The sequence below is a fragment of the Dendrobates tinctorius genome, unplaced genomic scaffold, assembly GCF_039654945.1.
Source record: "Dendrobates tinctorius isolate UK_male_01 unplaced genomic scaffold, ASM3965494v1 ptg000060l, whole genome shotgun sequence".
NCBI classification, from domain to species: Eukaryota; Metazoa; Chordata; class Amphibia; order Anura; family Dendrobatidae; genus Dendrobates; species Dendrobates tinctorius.
In genome coordinates, this window is record NW_027361728.1 from 82,124,455 (window position 1) to 82,143,804 (window position 19,350).

The following is a 19,350-nucleotide window of genomic DNA, read 5'->3' on the forward strand; positions in this document are numbered from 1 at the left end:
TTTTTTTTTACAAAATTTCACCGAACTTGTTTTTTCCCCCCCCTGGTTTCTAGTAGTACTGTGTGACAGAATGAATGGTGCCTTTTCAAAAGTACAACTTGTTCGTAAAAATAAAAGCCCTCATGCGGCAATATTGACAGAAAAATACAAAGTTATGGCTCTTGGAAGGAAAGGAAAAAATGAAAATGTAAAAAATCGCCAGGCAGAGGTTAAATAAGACTACTGATACCAACCCTTATTAATCATGTTATACACTATCAGAATGTGACATCAAAATGTCTTGTGAAAACCTTTATTGATTGGACACAAATATTACTATGAAAATAAAGGCTATAAATATAATTTACAAAATGTACAATACAAGGTAAAAAATACACCATACCTAAACATAGCACGTTTGGTTATGAAAATCGATTACTTGTGGTCATGTGACAGCTGGAAATAAAGCAATGTCCTGACAGTGAGCAGTGAGCACACTGCACACTGTCACCATTCAGAAGTCTGAAGTCACACAAAATGACTGCAGAAATGTCTCGAGCCCAGAAAACCCCTTTAGGCTGTGTGCCCACGATGCGATTTTTAAGCGTTTTTGCCGCGAAAACGTTTAAAAATCTTGTACAGAACTCACCCCATGCATTCCTATGGCATTCCGCACATGCTGTGCTAATGCTGCGCTTTTTTCCGTGGCGGAATCGCATCGCGGAAAAAATCGCAGCATGCTCATTCTTTTGTGCGGAATCGCAAAGAATTGCCGCGATTCCACACCCATAGGAATGCATGAGAATCGCTTCTTCCCCCATGTGGCTATGCCCACCATGCGCGAAGTTAAGCGTCTCATGTGCGGTTGGTACCCACGGTGTGGAGGAGAGGAGACTGACCTCCAGGCCCTGGGTACCATACCCCTGTAAAAAAAAAAAAATAAAAAAAATAATAAAAAATAAAAAGTCGGGGTATATTTACCTTCCGACGTCCCGCGCTGCCTTCCCGGGCCACAGCGTTCCCAGTAATGCCTTGCGGCAAGGTCCTGTGATGACGTAGTCTCGCGTGACTCTAGCGGTCTCGTGAGATCGCTATAGCGAGACCAACGTGATCACAGGTCTCACAAGGCATCGCTGGGAACGGGAGCATCGCTGAGACTGCGCGGGACGTCAGAAGGTAAATATACCCCGATTTTTTATTTTTTTATTATTTTTTACATTCTTTCTTTTACTATTGATGCCGCATAGGTGGCCTCAATAGTAAAAACCTGGTCACACTTGTCATACACTATTGTTTGACGAGTGTGACCAACCTGTCAATCACTTTCCAAGCGATGCTTCTAATCGCTTGGAAAGTGCTTGAATATTGCACGCGAAAATCGCGGCAAAATCGCAAACATAATCGCGGTAAAATCGCGCAGAAAAAAAACGAGCGATTTCTGGGAAGGAGTCCGGTATTCAGTGTCCGGATTTAAACGCAACGTGGGCACATAGCCTTAATGTCTGAGCAAGTAAAAGTAACTTACGTTATCCTCAGAATCGTCTTCTACCACAACCTCTAAGATCATATTCTCTCCTCGGCTGCTCTGTTGGAAAACTTGAACTCCTGCTTTCTTCAACGAAAACTATAATAAAGAAAAAAAGGTAACAGAGTATTTTAGCAAGCAAGACAGACATGGGCACAAAGGAATGACTTAGTGCTGAGTTACGCCATGTCTTGTAGCCATGCAGATCTAGATTTAGCATGGCTTTGGCAGCTAGGATGGGAGTGCACTCAGCTGTGGAGCATTCTGGGGGGGGGGGGGGGGGGATTACCACATTTTCCAATCTGCAGACAACCAAGCATGCTCTGTACAACCAATGAACCTGAGCAGCAGCTGCTTGGAGATGTGAAGCTGGAGCCAAAGAGCAGCTCCTGATAGAAGTGAGGGCAGAGGATACACACCCATGCACCTCGTAATAACTTGCTATGCTGGGTCACCCTTATGTGCGCCGCAAGGGGTTTGAGAAATAATAAAATGTAACCATCATTTAGTAATTAAAATGAATAAATGCTAATTGGGACATCATGGCTAATCAAGGTTTTTTCCCTAATAAATTACAATTGTTATTAATATTATTACCGGTCTTAATCAGTGACTGGACAAATACATGTATGATGCAACATTTTTAATGAATAAAAAGTCACAATTTTTTTTCTAGGTTTGGGAAGTGTATTACCATGTCTAAAAAGCTGCGCTGGAGTAACCTGCACCAAATGTATAATTGAAGTGCTACATTCACAGTTATGGAGTGGTGAAGTTGAAGTGAATCCATCACACGTTATTTGGTGTAAATGATGCCATCTTTGATAAATGTGGGCCATTGCATCCAGACAGAACTTACCGTGTGCCTAATATGCTTCAGAGTTGGGAAGCCACAGAAATATAATGCACTCTTGTTCACTTTAGTAATTTTGTTATCAACCATGGAAACATGCCAAGCATCTAGTGAAATCATCTTACTCCTGTAATAGCCGAAAATTAACAGTTTATTCATATAATATAAGATTGCATTTAGTATTGTCACCAAATCTATGTTGGAGTTAGAATTGGGGGGGTTTCCACTGTTTAGGTACATCAGGGGGTCTCCAAACACGACATGGCGCCACCATTGATTCCAGCCAATCTTGCGTTCAAATATTCAAACGGTGCTCCCTCCCTTCTGAGCCCTGCCGTATGCCCAAACAGTGGCTTTCCCCCACATATGGGGAATTGGCATGCTCAGGAGAAATTGCACAACAAATTTTGTGGTCCATTTTCTCCTGATACCCTTGTGAAAATAAAAAAAAATTGGTTACAAAATAAACTTTATGTGAAAAAAGTAAAATGTTCATTTTTTCCTTCCACATTGCTTTAGTTCTCGTGAAACACCTGAAGGGTTAAAAAACTTCTTGAATGTGGTTTTGCGCACCTTGAGGGGTGCAGTTTATAGAATGGTGTCAAAATTTTTGCCAAATTTGTTTTTTTCATAAATAAATGCAAGTTATATCAAAGAAATTTTACCACTAATATGAAGTACAATATGTCCTGAAAAGACAATCTCAGAGTCAGTGGCTACGGTGAAGCGTTTCAGAGTTATAACTTCATAAAGTGACAGTGGTCAGGATTGGAAAAATTGGCCTGGTCATTAAGTACAAAATTGGCTCTGTCACTAAGGGGTTAAAGAAAGACCGCTGCACTAAAATTACATGAATTTATTGTTGCACAATCCAAAGATACAACATGATGTTTCGGTCTTCTCATGAGGTCCTCAAACATCGGATAGCAAATGGATTGATGGTATATTGTTCTTAGTGCAGGGAAATGGCAGAGGGACTGCCAAGAAGTACAGTAATAGTGTCATGAGAAACTACAAAGCATTGTACGAGCTGTCCCACATGCACTAATGACCGATATACCATACTTCAGCACCAGAATCTTTTTTTTCCTTTTCCAGGATCGATCAGTAAAACCACTATGGTACGAGCACGGCTGGTAGAAAGAACTTGCTACAGAGAGTCATCCACCTGTTACATCACAAATTCCGTCTCGGCTAACGTGCGCTCCTCATGATAGGACACACAACCTTGCATTACCTTGCATGGCAGCACTCAATGCTTTGAAACTTTTCTGGCCATGGTGAGTTATATTTGAAGCTCGATTCCTTTTCATACCAGTACATCAAGCACTCGCTATGCCTGTTCCTCTTTTTTTCATCCTCTGTCAAGCGCTTGTTGCAGGGATCCATGGCTTCCAGCAACCGAATCTGCAAATACATAACTAAATCATGGCCCAATTCTCACCCCACCTTATCTCTGCCATAGTTATACAGAAGATAGATGCAGAAAACTGGGTAAACTAGATTATCTAGACAAAAGCAAAAAAAAACAGTAAAATTAAAGCACTCACATCACCACTACTGCCCACTTACTCTTACAGCATGTGCATACAGGAATTTATTCCACTCCATCAGCATTCAATGTATTACCCCCCAGACAACCATTAATAAGGGGTTATCCCATCTTCTGATTTAGGGAAGCACATCTCCAAAGCCTCCTGCCTGCTTGGGAACATTATGCTCATGCTTCACAATTCAGACTGGAGGCATCTTTCTGCCATTTGCCTTAACTGAATGCTTTCTAATGCAGCTTCGTACCTGCATGATTGGAGGACGACAGTGTCATGTAAACTGGCCAGAGTAGAGCACTGGAGGACCACAGTGTCATGTAAACTGGCCAAAGTAGAGCAATGGAGGACCACAGTGTTATGTAAACTGGCCAGAGTAGTGCATTGGAGGACCACCGTGTCATGTAAACTGGCCAGAGTACAGCATTGAAGTACCACCGTGTCATGTAAACTGGCCAGAGTACAGCATTGAAGTACCACCGTGTCATGTAAACTGGCCAGAGTACAGCATTGAAGTACCACAGTGTCATGTAAACTGGCCAGAGTAGAGCATTGGAGGACCACCGTGTCATGTAAACTGGCCAGAGTAGAGCATTGGAGGACCACCGTGTCATGTAAACTGGCCAGAGTAGAGCATTGGAGGACCACAGTGTCATGTAAACTGGCCAGAGTAGAGCATTGGAGGACCACAGTGTCATGTAAACTGGCCAGAGTAGTGCATTGGAGGACCACAGTGTCATGTAAACTGGCCAGAGTAGAGCATTTGAGGACCACAGTGCCATGTAAACTGGTCAGATTAGAGCATTGGAGGACCTCAGTATCATGTAAACTGGCCAGAGTAGCGCATTGGAGGACCACCGTGTCATGTAAACTGGCCAGAGTAGAGCATTGGAGGACCACCGTGTCATGTAAACTAGCCAGAGTAGAGCATTGGAGGACCACCGTGTCATGTAAACTGGCCAAAGTAGAGCAATGGAGGACCACAGTGTTATGTAAACTGGCCAGAGTACAGCATTGGAGGACCACAGTGTCATGTAAACTGGCCAGAGGCATTGTAGGACCACAGTGTCATGTAAACTGGCCAGAGCAGAGCACTGGACGACCACAGTGTCATGTACACTGGCCAGAGTAGCGCATTGGAGGACCACAGTGCCATGTAAACTGGCCAGCGTAGAGCACTGGAGGACCACAGGGTCATGTTCACTGGCCAGAGTACAGCACTAGAGGGCCACAGTGTCATGTACACTGGCCAGAGTAGAGCATTGGAGGACCACAGTGTCATGTAAACTGGCCAGAGTAGAGTACTGGAAGACCACAGTGTCATGTACACTGGCCAGAGTAGAGCATTGGAGGACCACAATGTCATGTACACTGGCCAGACTAGAGCATTGGAGGACCACAGTGTCATGTAAACTGGCCAGAGTAGAGCATTGGAGGGCCACAGTGTCATGTAAACTGGCCAGACTAGAGCATTGGAGGACCACAGTGTCATGTAAACTGGCCAGAGTAGAGCATTGGGGAGGACCACAGTGTCATGTAAACTGGCCAGAGTACAGTATTGAAGTACCACAGTGTCATGTAAACTGGCCAGAGTAGAGCATTGGAGGACCACAGTGTTATGTAAACTGGCCAGAGTAGAGCATTGGAGGACCACAGTGTTATGTAAACTGGCCAGAGTAGAGCATTGGAGGACCACAGTGTCATGTAAACTGGCCAGAGAAGAGCATTGGAGGACCACAGTGTCATGTAAGCTGGCCACAGTAGAGCACTGGAGGACCACAGTGTCATGTAAACTGGCCAAAGTAGAGCAATGGAGGACCACAGTGTTATGTAAACTGGCCAGAGTAGAGCATTGGAGGACCACAGTGTCATGTAAACTGGTCAGATTAGAGCACTGGAGGACCTCAGTGTCATGTAAACTGGCCAGAGTAGAGCATTGAAGGACCACAGTGTCATGTAAACTGGCCAGAGTAGAGCACTGGACGACCACAGTGTCATGTACACTGGCCAGAGTAGAGCACTGGACGACCACAGTGTCATGTACACTGGCCAGAGTAGCGCATTGGAGGACCACAGTGCCATGTAAACTGGCCAGCGTAGAGCATTGGAGGACCACAGGGTCATGTTCACTGGCCAGAGTACAGCACTGGAGGGCCACAGTGTCATGTACACTGGCCAGAGTAGAGCATTGGAGGACCACAGTGTCATGTAAACTGGCCAGAGTAGAGTACTGGAAGACCACAGTGTCATGTACACTGGCCAGAGTAGAGCATTGGAGGACCACAATGTCATGTACACTGGCCAGACTAGAGCATTGGAGGACCACAGTGTCATGTAAACTGGCCAGAGTAGAGCATTGGAGGGCCACAGTGTCATGTAAACTGGCCAGACTAGAGCACTGGAGGACCACAGTGTCATGTAAACTGGCCAGAGTAGAGCATTGGGGAGGACCACAGTGTCATGTAAACTGGCCAGAGTACAGTATTGAAGTACCACAGTGTCATGTAAACTGGCCAGAGTAGAGCATTGGAGGACCACAGTGTCATGTAAACTGGCCAGAGTAGAGCATTGGAGGACCACAGTGTCATGTAAACTGGTCAGATTAGAGCACTGGAGGACCTCAGTGTCATGTAAACTGGCCAGAGTAGAGCATTGAAGGACCACAGTGTCATGTAAACTGGCCAGAGTAGAGAACTGGACGACCACAGTGTCATGTACACTGGCCAGAGTAGAGCACTGGATGACCACAGTGTCATGTACACTGGCCAGAGTAGCGCATTGGAGGACCACAGTGCCATGTAAACTGGCCAGCGTAGAGCATTGGAGGACCACAGTGTCATGTAAACTGGTCAGATTAGAGCATTGGAGGACCACAGGGTCATGTACACTGGTCAGAGTAGAACATTGGAGGACCACAGGGTCATGTTCACTGGCCAGAGTACAGCACTGGAGGGCCACAGTGTCATGTACACTGGCCAGAGTAGAGCATTGGAGGACCACAGTGTCATGTAAACTGGCCAGAGTAGAGTACTGGAAGACCACAGTGTCATGCACACTGGCCAGAGTAGAGCATTGGAGGACCACAATGTCATGTACACTGGCCAGACTAGAGCATTGGAGGACCACAGTGTCATGTAAACTGGCCAGACTAGAGCATTGGAGGACCACAGTGTCATGTAAACTGGCCAGAGTAGAACATTGGAGGACAACAGTGTCATGTAAACTGGCCAGAGTAGAACATTGGAAGACCACAATGTCATGTAAACTGGCCAGAGTAGAGCACTGGAGGACCACAGTGTCATGTAAACTGGCCAGAGTACAGCATTGGGGAGGACCACAGTGTCATGTAAACTGGCCAGAGTACAGCATTGAAGTACCACAGTGTCATGTAAACTGGCAAGAGTAAAGCATTGGAGGACCACAGTGTCATGTAAACTGGCCAGAGAAGAGCATTGTAGGACCACAGTGTCATGTAAACTGGCCAGAGTAGAGCATTGTAGGTCCACAGTGTCATGTAAACTGGCCAGAGTAGAGCAGTGGAGGACCACAGTGTCATGTAAACTGGCCAGAGTAGAGCACTGGAGGACCAAAGTGTCAAGTAAACTGGCCAGATTAGAGCATTAGAGGACCACAGTGTCATGTACACTGGCCAGAGTAGGGCATTGGAGGACCACAGTGTCATGTAAACTGGCCAGAGTAGAGCACTGGACGACCACAGTGTCATGTAAACTGGCCAGAGTAGAGCATTGGGGAGGACCACAGTGTCGGGTAAACTGGCCGGATTAGAGCATTGGGGAGGACCACAGTGTCATGTAAACTGGCCGGAGTAGAGCATTGCAGGACCACAGTGGCACGGTAGCTGGCCAGATTAAGTATCAACAGTGAGTACCAGCGTTCCTGGTCAGCTTTGGATCAGTGCTTACTAGCTCTATTAGGAACAACTCTTAAGCACAACACGTATCCTTTAGTCAAAGAGATATAAGCAGCTAAATATAAAACCCCAAGAACTATAATTATCAGGAGAGGGGGAAGAATTTTAATAAAATAATAATTTTAAAGTTGTTGGGGTTGACAACCACTGTCCAATTATTAAGGCCATCAATGACGATAAGAATAACCCTTTAGAGGCCTGCAATCAGTGGTTTAGCACCAAGGCTCCTTCACAGTATTTTCTGCGCAGGGAACTGTAACACAACTCTATACAACACACTTTTTTTTTTTTTTTAAATACATGAACATCAAGCATTGGGGACCACCAAGCACCCCTTCTGACAGGAGGTTGCAGGGGGTCTATGCTAATTCAGCAGGAGCTGCCTATTATAATGAAGTACCTATAGAAAACTTGCGCTTTGATTAACACAGCTGCAGTATATATTGTACACATGAACGCTTTCTTGGGAAACGCACCCACAATCTACAATTGTTTAATAACTTGCCTCATCAATGAAAGGAATGAGTACCACCGCTTCCCACTCTTGCTGCTTCCCATTAAGGTCAGTCTTAAAATCTTGTGGGTAGTAATCAATGATCGGAGAGTCTTCACTGATCATTAAACTCTACAAAACGAGAAAAACAATATTTACCTGTAAGGAAAGCAACAGAGCACAATGGCAAGATATGTCCGCGTCTAGTGGCCCTTATAATTGTTACCTGATACGCCTGAGGAAGCAAGTCTTTACTAGCAGCAGGAAGAACAGCCAGCAGCTGCTCAAAGGGCATGAAGGGTTTACCCAAACTAAACTTCAGCTTCAACCGACCGATGTCACAAATATCAGACAGGTAGGGTGCGTAATGGTAGGGGTAATACCTAAAATCCACAGCAAAGAAATTAATATTTGCGAGAACATTGATGGTTATTTGCTTGAAAAGCTCTGATACTGTACGGAGCAATGGTAGAGACAAATACTGGAAGGTACGAAGAGGATGCCACCATCCACCTGAGCACAGGACAGATTGTACAACTTCAAGAACATGCACAAAAGGAGCTGAAAACAAACGGATCCTCAATAAGTGAGCATGATTCTAATATAGTAGAGCTGGTGTGCACACCGTGGATGAGGCGAGGTGCTGGTGTAATGAGGTGGTGAACCCCTGGGACATCGAGTGTTGAGCTTGACCAAAGATGCTGATGGTTCCTGGAGGTAGAAATGGAGGGGCTTCTGAAGGAATAACTTGTACTGTGCACATCGGCTCCAGAGGAGCGGATGCGTACAGTACAAGCTCAAACTATTAGGCTGTGTGCCCACGTTGCTTTTTTTAAGCGTTTCCGCCGTGTTTTCCCGACCGCTACGTCATCAGAGGTCATTCGCGCAATGCATCCCCGGGAACGAAGTTGCCGCCAGCACCAATGAGGACCGGGAGGACTCCGGGGGCCGACAGAGGGTAAGTATAACCCTATTTATTTTTTTTTTTAATTATTTTTAACATTCTATCTTTTACTACTTATACTGCATAGGCAGCATCAATAGTAAAAAGTTGGTCACACTTGTCAAGCACTATACTTGACAAGTGTGACCAACCTGTCAATCACTTCTCCAAGCGATGCTTCAAATCACTTGGAAAAGCGCTAGCGTTCTGCAAGATAAAAACGCTTGTGTTTTGCGGGAAACATGGATTTTTGTGATAAACTCACCGTAAAATCCTTTTCTCCGAGACGCTCATTGGGGCGAGGGTGTATACGGCGGAGGAGGAGCTAACCTCTTTTTTTCACTTAGTGTCAGCCTCCAGGCGGCAGTAGCATACACCCACAGTACCTGTGTCCCCCAATGAGGCGAAGGAGAAGACGCATGCGAATTCCGCATGCGTTTTACCCGCGGCGGGGAATTGCGGAAATGCTGCGGACAATTCCGCAGCATTTCTGCAACGTGGGCACATAGCCCAAGAGCGACTCTGTGAACAAGAACTGGGACCGGGTAGAAGCGTCTAGATCGCTTACAGGACATATTTATTCTACAATCACATCACTTATATATTTTTTACTTTCTCCAATGAAAAGCAGCATTCACATGCCAAGTTTGTAGTTGTGGATGTGCTGCGTATACTTGGGGGTAACTTGGATGGGTGGTTTATAAAAGTACTGAGGGCACTACAGAATAATATACTGGATCACTAGCCACACACTTAAGGAAGCGCAGAAGAAATAAGAAAAAAAAAATACATGGCAAGGATCACCGTTAGAAATAAAATAAGTACATTTATTGTAATATAAAAAAACAAGCAAGACAATAAATTTACTTATTTTATTTATAACGGTGATCCTTGCCTTTTATACACACTTTTTTCTCATTTTTTCTAGGATGGGTGATTTGGGATGAAAGAGCCCTCATCCATCAATATACACGGTGGTCCTGTTACCACGTATGGTCCTGACTTTGTGACTGTACATGTGGATATTGTAAACCTATTTTAGTGATGATGTGGGACATATTGTCTCACAAACTTGAAAGGGAATTCATCCTCAGAAGATGACCTAGGCTCCGATTTTATCAAGATTGGCGATGCTCTTGCCGGTCTTGAGGGGGGCGTGATTGAGTCAACCGTATGCCTCTTAATAAATCAGGAGCAGGTAACAAGTGGCGTACGCCTGGCCACAAACCTTACTCCAATCAGGGATTTCTAGCATAAGCAATGCCACAGCTTGTCATGAATTAGCGGAGCTATGGCATCACGCCCCTATCTGTTCCATTTTGGCAGAGCTGAGGAAAATATGAGCGAAAACACCATGGTCACAAGAACTCCATCTTTTCAAAAGGGATTTAGGTCAGAAATCTGGCGTAATTGGGCCTTTCTGTTTAATGCAGGGTTTTGTCTAAATTGTGATATGTAAAAAAAAAAAAAAAAAAATTGTATGTATATATATATATATATACATACACATATATATATATATATATATATATATATATATATATATATATATATATATATATATATATACATACATACACACATATATATACAGGGTGGTCCAAAAGTAGGTGGACAGAAAATAACATTTATTTTGATGTATATTTAAAATTATATTTACTAACAAAAGCATAACATTGACAATTAAATTTTATTCTGAACAATAATATAAGAGCCCTTAAATTTTATCAACACAGGTGTCCTCAAACTGTTTTCCATCAGAATTTGCACAGCTTTGAAGTCTGCCTCTTACGCTTTGACAAACATTTTTGCACAAGTCTATTTGGGTATTAATTTCTTGAAATGCATCTCTTATGTAATTTTTCAAATCACTGACACTTTTTGGTTTTCGACTATAAACTTTGTCCTTGAGTACTCCCCAAAAGAAAAACTCCATTGGGGTCAAGTCTGGTGAACGTGCCGGACAATCCATTTATTTGGAAATGTTTCATCAAGATACTCGCGGACTACTCTTGAATAATGTGGAGGGGCCCCATCTTGTTGGAAATAAAGGTCATTTCAATTAGGCTGTTGCTGTTACTGGGGAACAACTTGATTCATTAGAATTTTGAGATACTTCTCTCCTGTGACTGTTCCATTAAAAAAAAATGGTCCAAAGACATCAAAACTTGAAGTACCACCCCAAACATTGACACCAGGCTCATTTAGTTGTTGCTCTAATGTTAAATGCATGTTCTCATTATACCAGTAAATACAATTATGTCTGTTAATATGGCCAGATAATTTGAAAGAAGCTTCATCACTCCACATAATGTTATCTAAAATTACTGGATTTTCTTCAATTTTGTTAAGCATAATCTCACTAAATTGCAGCCGCCTGTCTGGATCATCCTCCAATAAACCATGAATTAGACGTGGACGATAAGCTTTCCACCCAGTAGATTTCAGGATTCGCATGATGGAAACTCGTGAAATTCCCAATTCTAAAGAGACTCTTCTGGTGGACTTTTTTGGACTCTGAACAAATGTTTCAGCAACAAGTTGTTTATTATTTTCTGTACCGGCTGTTTTGGGTCAACCAGTTTTTGGAGCATTAAGGATTGAGCCAGTGGCATCGAATTTGTCACGAATGCGGTAAATGGTTTGTCTCTTTGGGGCTTGAGCACCAAATGTTTCAACCCCATTTTCTCTAACTGTTTCAGCATTTTGAGATTTCCAATACTCTTTTAAAATCCGTTTTCTTTGATCTGTATTTAAATTATTTGCCAATATGGGTTATCTGAAAATAAAACAGATTTGGGGGAGATTTATCTGTGAAACTGACTCAGTTGCCCTTAGCAACCAATCAGATTCCACCTTTCATGTTCCAAAGAGTCTGTGAAGAATGAAAAGTGGAATCTGATTGGTTGCTAAGGGCAACTGAGTCAGTATCACTTTACACCATGTTTGATAAATCTCCTCCTTCATAACCCTATTACACATACTGTCCACCTACTTTTGGACCACTCTGTATACATATTTTAATAAACAATCTGTATTAAAATTGGGCAGTCCGGTGGCACAGTGGTGAGCACTGCAGCCTTGCAGCACTGGGGTCCTGGATTCCAATCCCACCAAGGACAACATCTGCAAGTAGTTTGCATGTTCTCTCTGTGTTTATGTGGTTTCCTCTGGATTCGCCAGCTTCCTCAATCACTCAAAAGGCATACCGATAGGGAATTTAGATTGTGAGCCCCAATGGGGGCAGTGTTGATTATGTCTGTAAGAGCACAGTGGAATATTATGGCGCTATATAAGCGAGTAAAATAAATAAAATGAAACAGCGCTTGAAATTTTCACAGTGGCCACTCAGGCTATTTCAGTCTATAACTTTTCAGGAAATATAAATGCTTCAGGAAACAGACTCAAACCCTATCTTTTGTAATGAAGTAGTAAATGAGTGTGTGCAAAGGTCATTGTGAAGGAAGAGGGAGCAGGTGAGCTGTGATATGGCCTATTGTGATTGGTGGATATTGTGTTATCAGCTGTTAATAGGGGAGTTGCCCATTATTGTAATGTTACCTCTGATGATAGGGGAGCTTTCCTGAAAGAACAGGAAAATTCTTAAAAAAAACCTCTAGTCACCAGTGTGAAAATTGTGATTATTAATTTAGAAAAAAATTGACAATCAACAGGTCATTTTCTAATTGTAGCTTTTCTTTAAAGTGACTGACGTCTGAGTACATAACAATGGACCTTTCTTCTGCCCTTTACATCATTCCAGGCGATCCAGCCAAAACGCATTTCTATAATGTGCTTAATATAATTGTCTTTTACTTCAGAGTTAGCCATTCAGCGCATTATATTGTGATATCAAGTAAAAACCCTTTCTTAGAACCTAAAACACAATCTAAACACAAAAGAATGTATCCTCACAATGTGTGCAGAAGTAAAATACTGAGAGATAATGGTTCAGACTGGAAAGATAGTAGTCCGAGGCACCGTCTGGCCTACTTTGTTGCAGCATGGAGATCCATGGAGAAGACAATACTATATAATCTTCAGTGTACAAGATGTATAAATGCATTACATAGCTGTATACAACTTCCATTGAAAACAATACAGAGGAGAAGAAAAATAAAAAGCCTACTCACCAACTCCAAGACTGGACTCCATGATAGTAATAGTGCAAAATCCACTGTATGGCCTGAACATAACACTCAGCTTGATCCGCCAGAAACTCACTTAAAAGAAGATGCAAAAGGAAAAAAAGAAAAAAAAAAAAAAAAAAGATGAACATGCAAATAAATGGCCATTAAGAATGGTACACCAATAACACACAGAAATGTACAGGACCTAAATAGAAAGGAAATAGTGAAATATTTCTGCTGCCAAAGTCTTGTTACTATCCAGCCTGGAGTCTGGCAGAGGTAGGAGATACTCACTCTGACACAACCTCCACGCCCATCTTTGACATGTAATATGATCTCTTATATTGTCTAAACTCAGTCTCGAAAAGATCATCCTCATCTGGGTCCTGATCCTCATCCAAACCTAAAACAGAGGAAAGGGCACAGTACACAAGTACATCATTCAGTAGATGAAGAGAAAATTGGTGCCAATAGTTATTTCCATAAGTTATCAAAATACACAGAGATTGCTGAAAAACTGGAGTAAAGTAGGAGTGGGGGTTTTACCCATGGCAAACAATCAGACCACTTCTTTCTTTGCAGAGGACCTACTTCACTTTTACATTGCACCACAAGGTTATGACTTAGAAACACAGCCTCCACTTTTGCTTCCCTCCTTCTCTTTTATGCACATTGTTCCTGATATTTTAAAGAGAACCAGCTAACACCCAGACCATTTCTGTGACTGGGTTTCCATTTCAAAAATTGACCAGCCATTCCATTTCACAACCTCATAGTGTTGCTCTAGCAGTGAGAATCACGTTTTGAAGTTCTATTCACACACGGAGTCACATGAGCACAGAGGAGTCTGGAAGTGCATGGGGTGGGACAATGCACTTCCATCTCCTGCATCTCATGCTGATCTTCCCGCCTAGCACCACTCTCCTCTGGTTGACTGACAGGTCTTTCACTTTGACTAATTTGGAATATAACTCTATATTGCAATTGTTTTTTTTCACTTGAAAAAGACGCAAGCCCAGAGTTGAAACGCCTTGTGGAAATAAAAACCATTCAACTTATCTTAGGCCTGTTTCACACCTCTGTAGTCGGCGGCCAGCTGAAATCCGCCAAAGGTGGAAAGAATCTGACCCGTCTCCGTTTAGCGATGTCGGATGACATCAGACCACGTAGGACAACCAGAGAGAGTGTTGAGCGGCTCCCGGGCGGTAGTTAAGGGTTAAAATGCTTCCCGGAGAGAAAATAGCGGACCATCACTGCAAAAAAACGTTGCCGGGTCCGTCTCATCCGCCCGTGAGCCGCTAAAATCTTGGCGGATCCGTAAAATAACGGGTGTGACGGACAACCGGCAGTCAAGATCTGCCAATAATGTAGGTCGATGGGTGTAAAAAACGTATCCGCCCCTTTTTTGGCGGATCCGTTTTTTAAAAAAAAATTGGCGGATCTTGACTGACGGGAAAAAACTGATGTGTGAAACAGGCCTTAGACCTAAGGATTCTTCATTACAGCAGAACAGCCTGATATCGAGTTATCATCCAAATTGGTCAATTATCCTGGAGGAGATCACCCCCACCCCCCACCCCCAGTCACGAGGCAGCAGCTGATATCTTCAGCTATTCATAGGAGTTGTGCCTGCATACAACCTGCTCAGGTGAGCACCTTTCTTTGCACCCAAAAGGGTATTACCCGATGGTATTGTGTGCTTTGTTCCCCTACAGTTTTTCTACCAGATCATTCACTTTGGTTGGTTATGGCCCAAGATCTGTCAGTCAACCAAAGGAAGATACTTGGCACTTGTGTAGGCATATTCAAAAGAAATTTATTAAACGTGGTAAATCCATGAAAATAAACGTTTCGGTCAATACAAGTAGCTCTAGAGAAGGTCTGCAGTTTCCACTGCTACGACTAGGAGCCTAGTCTTAGTGGTGGATGCCGCAGACCTTCACCTAGCGCTGTTACACATGGTTTTCCTTTATGCAGACGGCTGACGAAGGTCTTGTATTGACTGAAACATTTCTTATTTTTCTGGATTTACCATGTTCAATAAATTTCCTAAGAATACACCTACACAAGTGCCACATATCTCTACATTACAGTTGTCAGATTTGGTTATCCTACTTGTGCACCACTATATTTCCATAAGTGCCTTGTTTTCTTCTCAACCAAAGGAGGATGGCAGTATGCGCGAGGCAAGAAAAGCACACAACTAACAAAAACACTATGAATAGCATTAAAAAAAAACAAACAAAAAAACCCCACATTATTTTTTCTGGAAAGATTTTTGTGATGCTGGTTATAGAACAAAAGAATAGCGTGTAAATATATATATATATATATATATATATATATATATATATATATATATATATATGTAAAGAGAGAGAGAGAGAGAACACGAGAGAAGTTACTCACATTTAGCATCTTTTTCTCCATCTTTTTCTAATGCGCCTAAACAAAGTGCATCATCGAACCCCTGGCACAAAATAAATAAAAATGGTTTCAATGTGAACTACAGAAACTTAGGAGCAGATGAACATTTAATACCTATTATTTTTACTTAAACGTAGCCCAGATCTGAATACAAACAAGCAATGCAAAATAAACCAGCTGCAATGGTAACTGGGTATAAAACGAAGACTTCAGGAGTCACTAGAGGCATCACCTAGCAGTGTGACCAATATCCTAACCATAAATGGCCCCTTCCATATTAAAAATGCAGGACAAGGGAAGAAAAACCACTGGAGGGGCAATGCACTCACCTTGCTCTTCTTTTTCCCACAATTTTGAGCTTCTTCAGCAGCTTGGCCCGCAGCCTCATTGAGGTATTTATTTCCAACTTTGCTTTCAAACCATTTTAGATCCACAAAGATTTCATTAAAATGCTCTCGATCAAACTGGAAACAAAACGTGATAAAGGTATTATACAAAATACTATAAAAGATTTATGAGGACTACAGACATATGCAGGAATTCATTTCATAAGCTTCCATAAAAAATAATTTAGGCAAATAATGTGCATAGTGTAGAGGTTTTCCTTTTAGTAATTGGTGGAGGTTGCCTTAGCAAAGACTATAAACAGAAAGAGAAAACCCAGCTTCATGAAATTTTAAAGTTTATTCAAAAAGTATTTTGCATTAAAAAAAATTGATCCATGGCGTTACAGAAACAGCAACGCCTTTCGAATACACACATCACATTATTTGTCAGAGACTGCGTGTGCGTTCGAAAAGCTTTGCCGTTTTTGTAACACCATAGATCAATTTTTTTAATTAACTTGGAATTTTATGAATCTGTATTTTCTCTTTATATTTATCCTATAAGTGGTCCTTTGCATCCCGCACTTCTAAAACACATAGAGCCTGGGTGAGCTGGTTTCTTTTGCGCTTATCACGACTATGCCTCGTGCTGCTACTTTTGTCTAATTGCAGTCAAGGCAAAAATGTATTTTTCTTTTTAATATAACACAATGTTACACTGGGTCCACCAGAGTGGAGTGCTGTGACTTGCTAGTGGCTTCTCACAAACCTGTGTGACATCATTAGGCACAGACTGAAATTTAGAATTGCTACCTCCAATACATAGCACTAGAGTCTTTGACTTCTTCCTTGCTGAAGTAGTGCTTGCTTATTTAAATTTCCGGGGGAACATTGAATGGCCTAGTATCTTCCAACTTGGGACACTGCACATTAAGAAACTTTACCCTTTAGATCCCCTGTCAAAGGCCTCACATCCAGCCAACCAGTTCTCCTACTTTGCACAGAAGAGCGTAACACTAACAAACATGCCTACAAATGGAGCTTTAAGTTTCATTTCCTATCCTTAGTCATATAGCATAGTCAATAATGACATTTAGGATTGCTGCTTCCAATAAGTGGTGCTAGAGTTCCACTCGTCTTCCTTGCTGAAGAGGTGATTTTCTATCAGGCTTCCTGAGATTGTTATATATATCATGGACAAATCATTTGAACAAGGGAGTTGATGTACAATGACTAATGAGCCAAGAACTGAAATATGATTTTATTCCTCACAGTCAGCTTACTACCCGGATTAAAAAATCGTAAGTTCTCAGCATGGTCAAATGAGACATATCAAGTCTCACAACATCACGCTGAAAATGCTTGTTTCAGATTCTCTGTCAGCTCTTGCTTTTTTCTTCGCCTGTGTGTGACTGCCTTCCTATGATTGAACAGTTTGATACAGGGGAAAAAGGAAATGCCTATCAAGAAGAATCTGTTACCGCCCCCTTAGTTAAAAGGGGAGATTTGCAAACTGGGAACAACAAAAGTCAGAGGCCCAAATGTCTGCAAAGCATTGGAGAAAGGAAAAAATGGTTTAAAAATCAGGTCTTTATGTGGAGATAGGTAGTTACAAAGAAAAAAATTAGTGATACGTTCTCGTTAATGCAGGCGTGAGATGCTACTGGATGCTAAACTCTGACTTCATTGGTAGCAATGTGAAAGAAATAAAGAGAGTAAAAATTTAATATAAACATTTATAAATTCTCTACTTCTTCTATTACCATCATGAATAAGCCCTCAGAAAATGTTTGGCACGTGAATGTAGGATGCCTCAATGACGGCTCCCAACATTAGATGGCTCAAATGTCGAACTTACAAGAATACCTTAATATTTAGAATTGAGAGTCCTCAGTGGTTGATACCTTTTAATGGCTAACTGAAAAGATGGTAACAAATTGCAAGCTTTCCAGACTACACAATTTGTTACCATCTTTTCAGTTAGCCATTAAAAGGTATCAACCACTGAGGACTCTTAATTCTAAATATTCTTCTATCTACTGGCTAACACGGTACAAAGATATATATCTTTCCTGTATCAAGAATACCTGATCAGTTTTCTAAATGGCTCACAAAAATTTAAGACCGTAAGTCTGCAAAGGCAGGGTCCTCTCCTTTCTGTACCAATCTTTCACTGTCAGTTTGTTGAATGTAATTAATTTTTAATTTTTAGAGCACAAAAGGGGATACATACAAAATGCAAATATGAAACACAGTGAAGAAACTAACAGTGACAGACTGGTACAGAGGTGAGAGGACCCTGCTCTTGCAGGCTTACTCTTGTATGTAACCCCTTCTCATGTGCAGCACCATGAAATCAATGTTACTTTAAAAATAAATAATTCAACCTCTGCACTACATTGTAATATTTTCTGAAATAAATTTAAAAAAAAAAGAAAAGAAAAACTCACAGCTGAAAGTTTAGCAAGATATTTTTCAAAGTGCACCAAGTTCAGATAGCCACTCTCATTAATATAGCCTAAAAAATAAAAGCATAAAACAAGTCACAGGCAAATAACAGAAAGTGGTATAAAAAACAATAAGGCTGCGTTCACACGTCGCGTTTTCACAGCGTTTTTTAACGCGTGATTTTGCCGCGAAAACGCAAAAAAACAGCATCCCATGCAATCCTATGGGATTCCGCAACGCTGTGCTAATGTTGCGTATTTTCTCACGGCAGAATCGCATCGCGGAAAAATACGCAGCATGCTCATTTTGCGGAATCGCAGCGATCCCGCACCCATAGGATTGCATTGTTCCGCTTACTTCCCGCATGTGGCTGTGCCCACCATGCGAAAAGTAAGCAGAACATTTGCGGATGGTACCCACGGTCCGGAGGAGAGGAGACTGTCCTCCGGGCTGTGGGTACCATATCCCTGTAAAAAATAGAATTAAAATAAAAAAATTGGGTTATATTCACCTTCCGGCGTCCCGCGCAGCCTTCCCGGGCCTCAGCGATGCTTCCGTTCCCAGTAATGCCTTGCGAGACCTTTGATGACGTTGCGGTCTCGCGATAATGTAGAGGTCCCTATTCCTCGCGAGACCGCTACATTATCGCGAGACCGCGACGTCCTCAAAGGTCTCGCAAGGCATTACTGGGAAAGGAAGCACCGCTGAGGCCCGGGAAGGCTGCGCGGGACGCCGGAAGGTGAATATA

General features: G+C 42.3%; 1 protein-coding gene across 3 annotated transcripts in view; it reads right to left on the reverse strand.

Moving 5' to 3' along the window:
- Positions 1-19,350, reverse strand: part of XRN1 (5'-3' exoribonuclease 1) — a 216,361-nt gene that overhangs the window by 107,307 nt on the left and 89,704 nt on the right. For all 3 annotated transcript variants that reach the window (XM_073579098.1, XM_073579099.1, XM_073579097.1), the window contains exons 9-18: positions 18,605-18,672; positions 16,158-16,292; positions 15,811-15,871; positions 13,696-13,804; positions 13,405-13,494; positions 8,555-8,711; positions 8,341-8,460; positions 3,595-3,764; positions 2,364-2,484; positions 1,505-1,603 (exon numbers count right to left, since the gene is read on the reverse strand). In XM_073579098.1, the coding sequence (XP_073435199.1) occupies positions 1,505-1,603; positions 2,364-2,484; positions 3,595-3,764; positions 8,341-8,460; positions 8,555-8,711; positions 13,405-13,494; positions 13,696-13,804; positions 15,811-15,871; positions 16,158-16,292; positions 18,605-18,672 (1,130 nt within the window). The remainder of the gene's footprint in view (positions 1-1,504; positions 1,604-2,363; positions 2,485-3,594; positions 3,765-8,340; positions 8,461-8,554; positions 8,712-13,404; positions 13,495-13,695; positions 13,805-15,810; positions 15,872-16,157; positions 16,293-18,604; positions 18,673-19,350) is intronic.